At 37.0% G+C, this 6000-nt stretch overlaps 1 protein-coding gene across 1 annotated transcript in view; it reads left to right on the top strand.

Moving 5' to 3' along the window:
• Positions 1–454: 454 nt before the first annotated feature.
• Positions 455–6000, top strand: part of lrrc9 (leucine rich repeat containing 9) — a 44043-nt gene continuing 38497 nt past the window's right edge. The window contains exons 1-6 of the mRNA XM_007903826.2: positions 455–466; positions 1163–1234; positions 2034–2150; positions 3125–3343; positions 4809–4949; positions 5520–5583. Coding sequence (XP_007902017.1) covers positions 2088–2150; positions 3125–3343; positions 4809–4949; positions 5520–5583 — 487 coding nt within the window. The 5' untranslated portion in view covers positions 455–466; positions 1163–1234; positions 2034–2087. The remainder of the gene's footprint in view (positions 467–1162; positions 1235–2033; positions 2151–3124; positions 3344–4808; positions 4950–5519; positions 5584–6000) is intronic.

Raw genomic sequence — 6000 nt, 5'->3', positions numbered from 1 at the left:
CCCCCCCCTCCCCTCCAATCCCCCTTCTGCCCCCCCACCCCACTCTGCACCCCCTCTCCCTCCCTCCCCCTCCCCCCCTCCCCCCCACCACCCAACCTACACTTCATGTCCCACCAGATCAGAAATGCAGAATCAGTTGCGCTATTCACAGGGAAGTGAACAGGTACAGCCAGTGGGAGAAGTCAGGATACTGAGGGAAATGGAAATTTTGGCAGGAAGATGAGATTAAAGATCTCCCATCATCTCATAAAATAGCCGACCGGGCTCGACAGGCAGAATATCAAACCGAAACGATGGAGGTATAATTGGCAAGACTCAAAAATTGTATACACTTCAAGTCAGCGGCCAAAACCCGTCTTTGTTTCCTCTTGGAACGGCCTAAACGTTCAGAGGCCAAGTTACTGTCATGATATTATTGATCTCCTTCACAGATGATCATCAGTAGCAGCATTGCTTTAGCTCCCTGGTAAGAAACCACACGCATTACGTTTCTGAATAAGACATGCCGTAAAAGACAACCAGAAGGAAATCGAACCATATTGTTCAAAATGCCAGTACAGTAGTATAGAATATAAGAATTGCATAGACCATTACAGCCGAGAAACAGGCTATTCGGTCCAACTGGTCAACACCAATGTTTATACTCAACCTGAGCCCCAGCTCTCCATTTCCCTCTCCCCCCGTGTATGCACGTGATTTTAACAGCATAGTTTTGGGGTTCTGTCTGCATTCATTTATGTACCATAAATATGAATTTAATTTGACTTCAGAAATTTAACACCAACTACATTTCATGTTACATTTAGGATAATGTCCACAATTTTGCTTTTCAACATAGCCTTCCAATCCTGGAACGTGTAGGCTAGGCATCTGCTGTTATGTTCTCCACCCCCCCCCAACACACACACTTCCATTTTCTTTATTGTACATGGACAAACATAGGCATTCATGTCCATAATGTGCCACAATGGAGCCAATTTACTTCCTGGAGAATAATTGAAATTGATGGATATTAGAGGCTACATATGTGAAAATAGCACATTGATTTCATGATAAGTTACATGTTTCAAATATCCCAGTTAAAACAATCTCTCTACTGTAATGCTATACTTGTTACACAAAGATTCTGTTTTATCACGGAGTGATCATTTCATCATTTCAGGATCCTCAGTTCTCAATGTGTTCCTTGTACATTAAAGCAAGGAATGTCGTCTGCAACAACTTTGAAGAATAGGTAGGTGTTTGAACTGAATACAGATTCTCGTTTACTTTTGTGGTGCATTGGTTTCAACACTTAAATTATTTGGTGGTAATACAGTATATCAAATTGTAGTTCAAGGACGATACTGAAGTGCAGTGTAGAAGGGGTGAGCAGATGCTGAAAGCAGTATCCCAATTGTGGCAGCTGATGGGGAAGACGGATAATCAGGGTCACAGTGTCTGTCTCTCGACAACCATAGAAGCTGCCGGCACTACACATTAATTATAATTATTAGGTTCAATGAATTATCTGACCAGAGTGTCACAGGTCAGGGGTAGCAGAAACTAAATAGCAGGCAGTGGAAGCCGTTGCTGGAGCAGGAAAGCTGCCTGCATTTTCCATATAATGAACAGAACAACCTCGTCCCAGTTCTCCTCGTGACTCACTGCACTTACTGGTTTGTTGATGACCTAGCCCATACCAGAGAAAAAGCCAATGTTGAACCTTGGCCTGTGCTTAATTACTTAATCTCACCTGGAGCAGTGGTGAGGATTCTTCATTAAGTTTCAGAGTCCACAGTTTAGGAAGGTAAAATATCAGACAGGGTCTTTGCAGGAGCATTTATGTTGGCTAAGGACACAACTAGGCTCAGTTACTGAGACTCCGAGGCCTCATTGTGAAGAATGGGTCTGTTGGAAGTTGCCAGAGAGATACCAGTACCACTGATTATCCATCCAGTATCTGTAATTGTACGTTTTTGGAATAATTATACAGTACATGACACTCATGATAGATTGTCCTTTTGATTTACTGTTTGCCTTTTTTCCCTCAGTGGTTAATTTTCATTCCATACATTCTAAATGGGTAATATTGTATAATTTTGAGAATGACTGAAAAGGAAAAGGAAAAACAAGGTCAAGAAGGAACAGAAGACATTTTCAGAGAGTTGGTGAGCAATTCCCCTTGTGTTAAAAAGAAGAATATTCTGTTGTTTTCAAACTTTTAATGATTTCTTCCAATTTTGTTATGCAATTTTCTTCTTGCACATTTAGAATAATGATATAACATTCTTTGCGTCTGGAAGATTGCAGTACTAGCTGAATCATCCTGTGAATGGGGTAATGTGAATGCACACTGACTGCTGAATACATCAGCATTAGTAATAAACTAATGTACGCCAACTGAGCATTTTCCATGCAACTTCATAACCGGATTTGTTGCATTAATCTGGATTTCAGTATTGTTTTCTTCGCCCACAAAATGCACAGGCATGACACCTTACAGTATATTCTGTGAAGCAGTTTGAGATGTCTCAATGGCGTGATAGGGTGCTATATCAAATGCAAGAATTATTATTATTACAAATGCTTAATTTGTGAGATCCCAAAAGCTTGCTCACTGGACTTTGGCAGCTTTTGTGACTTACAAAGAGCTGTTTTATCATTCTCACTATCAAACAGTTTTCAATATTCACAGACAAGAAATAGTTTTTAACCCGAGGAATTTAGTTTACAAATAATGCAAAAGTGACCTAATTGTCGCAAATTAAATTTTTATGACTCAACTAATTGTCCAAAATAAATCACCTCACAGTTCATGGGTAACATTTAGTCATATTGAAGTTGGGTTAAGTACAGCTGTCCTAACATTCAATTTCCTTAGTCCCCTCATCACATGTTTTGAGTTCACAATTAGAATAAATAGTATACATTACTACTAGCAAATTAGAAACAAGTTTACGTGTTGTGTACGACTTCTATACACTATTATAAATGAGGTAAACAAATTAATGCTTCACTTCCACCAGCACCTTAATTATAGTAAAATATTATAAAAGTGATAGAATCAATTTGGTGTCTCAATTTTAAAAAAATCTGTTGAATTGGAATGAATGTATTTCACTTATGTTTTTCTGTTTGTTAGTGCATATGCAATGGATTGCCATATGAGAAGATTGCTTTGGAAGGATCAAAAGTCACCAAACTGGAGATGTTTTTCTCAGGATATTCTCAAATGGTGGGACTGTTGTATTTTCCAAATCTGGTCATTCTGACATTAGTGAAGCAGGATATTAAACGGATTGAAGGTTTGGAAGCATGTCCTTTCCTTATTGAACTTTGGATTATTGAATCCCAATTAACGGTGAGTTTAGTTTGCAGGCAATTTAAGAAGGAATTCTGTGAGTTTCAGAAACTCCTGTCACATGTTCTAGAATACTGTCAAATGCTGTGATTTGAATCGTTTACAACTCTAATTCTGATGAGTTCAATCCTGTAACTTCAAAATATTTTGTACATTTGCCGCTAAATATTATTACAAACATTTGTCAGATGGTAATTACAGAACCATAGGTTGTTTTCACAATTTAGCATTCTTTCAATTTCTTAACATCTTAACCTGGTTCAGTGTTTGCTTGGTGCAGAAATCCACACGGATGTAAAGGGGATGCTAAATGATTAAATTGTATTGGACTCCCGTGATATTTGCTTACACAAACTAATAGCAAAAAAGCTTACGCGAATGCAAACCAAACGGCACCAATATTAGAGTAAAACTGGTTCTGTCTGTTACCTATTTATTATTGTTATTGGTGGCTCTGCTGAGAACAGTCTGTGATAACACAACATTGACACCAGCAGGTAAGACGAGGTTCTGCAAGTGTTTAAAGCCAATATTACAAACACATGTCGTAAAATGTATCAGTCACATATTTACTTTCATTATAATAAATATTTAAAGAAATGTAAGATTCTTATATAAATTAAGAAGCCCTGCTACTGAAAACAATTTGCTTTGCACGCTGATAATTTGTTTTAGTTGATATCAATAGATCATCTGTCATATTCTCATATTTGCACGTATGATCCCATAATCTGTGCACATTCACTTCTCAATGATGGCCTCCTTTAACTAATGTTCAAGTCCGAGTTGGGACTTGAGCACATAGTTTAGTCGGATACTCCAGTGTAATACTGAGGAACACCAAGGGACATTGTTAGACCTATTAACTTTTAAATATGATGTTACTCCATCTCTACTCAGGTGGATGTTAAAGATTCTGAGAACTATTCAAAAAGAAAATATAATTTCTCAGAATGTCTTAGCCAACAATCCCACAGATCAATTGGTCATTCATTTCAAATGACTTTTGACGAAAATTGGCTGCTCCCCTTGATCACAAAAGTAATAGACAGAGATTACCTATATAGATCTAGGATTTGACCTTCAAATTGGTCTAAAAAAATGAAGCATTTGTTTTTCTTTTTTCAATGGCCAGATTACCTGTCCTTTCTATAGTATTTGACCATCCACAGAAAAGCATGTTTTAGTAAAATTGAGTCAAATATTAGAAATTAGCTAGCTGTAACATTGAGTTGTGAGCGCCTATACATTAAAAGTGTTCAAAATCCTATTTTTACAGAAGATGCCTGTACACAATACAAACAGAATTCTTTCAGGCAGATTTTACAGAGCTAAAATATCGGAAAGACCACTTCTGAGTTCCAAAGTATACATTCTGCAGTATTAGTGTAAGGACCAATCCTATTGAACTGGTGGTAAAAGAAAATGACTGCTTAAAAAGTGACCATTCGTATTCTTCTTCCAGGAGATTGAGGGATTAGAGTGTTGTACTAATCTCCGAAGGCTTTACTTATATTACAATCATATCAATGAGATCAAAAATCTAGAAAGCCTAGAGAAGTTGGAAATTCTTTGGTTGAACAATAATAACATTAAAGCCATCAAGGTAAGTACATCATTGTTAACATACTGACAGTGAGATATTAATTTTGAAATCAAAGTGGCATATTGCACAATTAATTGTTCTGATATAAATCTATGTAGCATTTTCATCTCATTGTTCAACTCCAAACCACAGTCAATAGCTTAAAAGAAATCCCTGGAGCAATTTCTTCATTTACCTACTTTTAAAGTATTCAGACTGCATATAATGAAAATAACACTTTTTGACAATTTCAAAAAATATTGAACTGGGCTGTATACCTAGACCTCTTCTTAAAGTTACTGTCTTTATTTAAAGATTATTATGATAATCAAATTAAGCTAAGATGATACACACCGGAACACAAGTGGAGATGAGTTACTTCCTCAGAAAGTGGTTCACTTCTGTGTTTTGTCCTGTAGCCAGGAAATAGGTTGACTGGTTTTCTCGAGATAAAATTGTTTAAAAATTAGACTACAAATGTAAGGCAACTCAGGACCATTATTTTTATGTTGTTGGGTTATTATTTGTCTCTTGAATTGGCACAATCGTAAACCAGATGTTTAAAATTGTAGTTTATTTCTTCACTTACAGGGACTAAACACACTAAAACATCTGAAAGAACTCAATCTCGCTGCTAATTCAATTGAAAAGATTGGTAGGTACAAAACCGTCCTATAATAATAATAATCCTTGCATTTGATATAGCGCTTTTCACGTCGGGAGGACATCCCAAAGCGCTTCACAGAACACACTGTAAAGTGAATTGACTGTTTATTTGTGGGCGAACGCGGCAGCCAATTGTGCACAGCAATGTCCCACAAACAGTCGTAGATTGAAAATGACCAATTTATTATTGTTTTGTTAGTTTTTTGGAGGTATTATTATTAGGCTCTGTGTGGAGTAAGGAAACTTGCCCAAGGTTTGGCCCTGACCTGCCTGGAATTGAACTCAGGTCTCTCACTTGCAAAACGAGTGCTCTAACCACTGAGCTACAGGACAGATTATCATCTGTGAAAACAAAATTGAAATATTCTTGATTTATTTCCAAGACATGATGTCCAAGAATTTGTTT

The sequence above is a fragment of the Callorhinchus milii genome, unplaced genomic scaffold (assembly GCF_018977255.1).
Source record: "Callorhinchus milii isolate IMCB2004 unplaced genomic scaffold, IMCB_Cmil_1.0 Scaffold9, whole genome shotgun sequence".
In the NCBI taxonomy this organism is placed as follows: domain Eukaryota; kingdom Metazoa; phylum Chordata; class Chondrichthyes; order Chimaeriformes; family Callorhinchidae; genus Callorhinchus; species Callorhinchus milii.
This window is presented reverse-complemented; position numbering and strand designations above follow the sequence as displayed.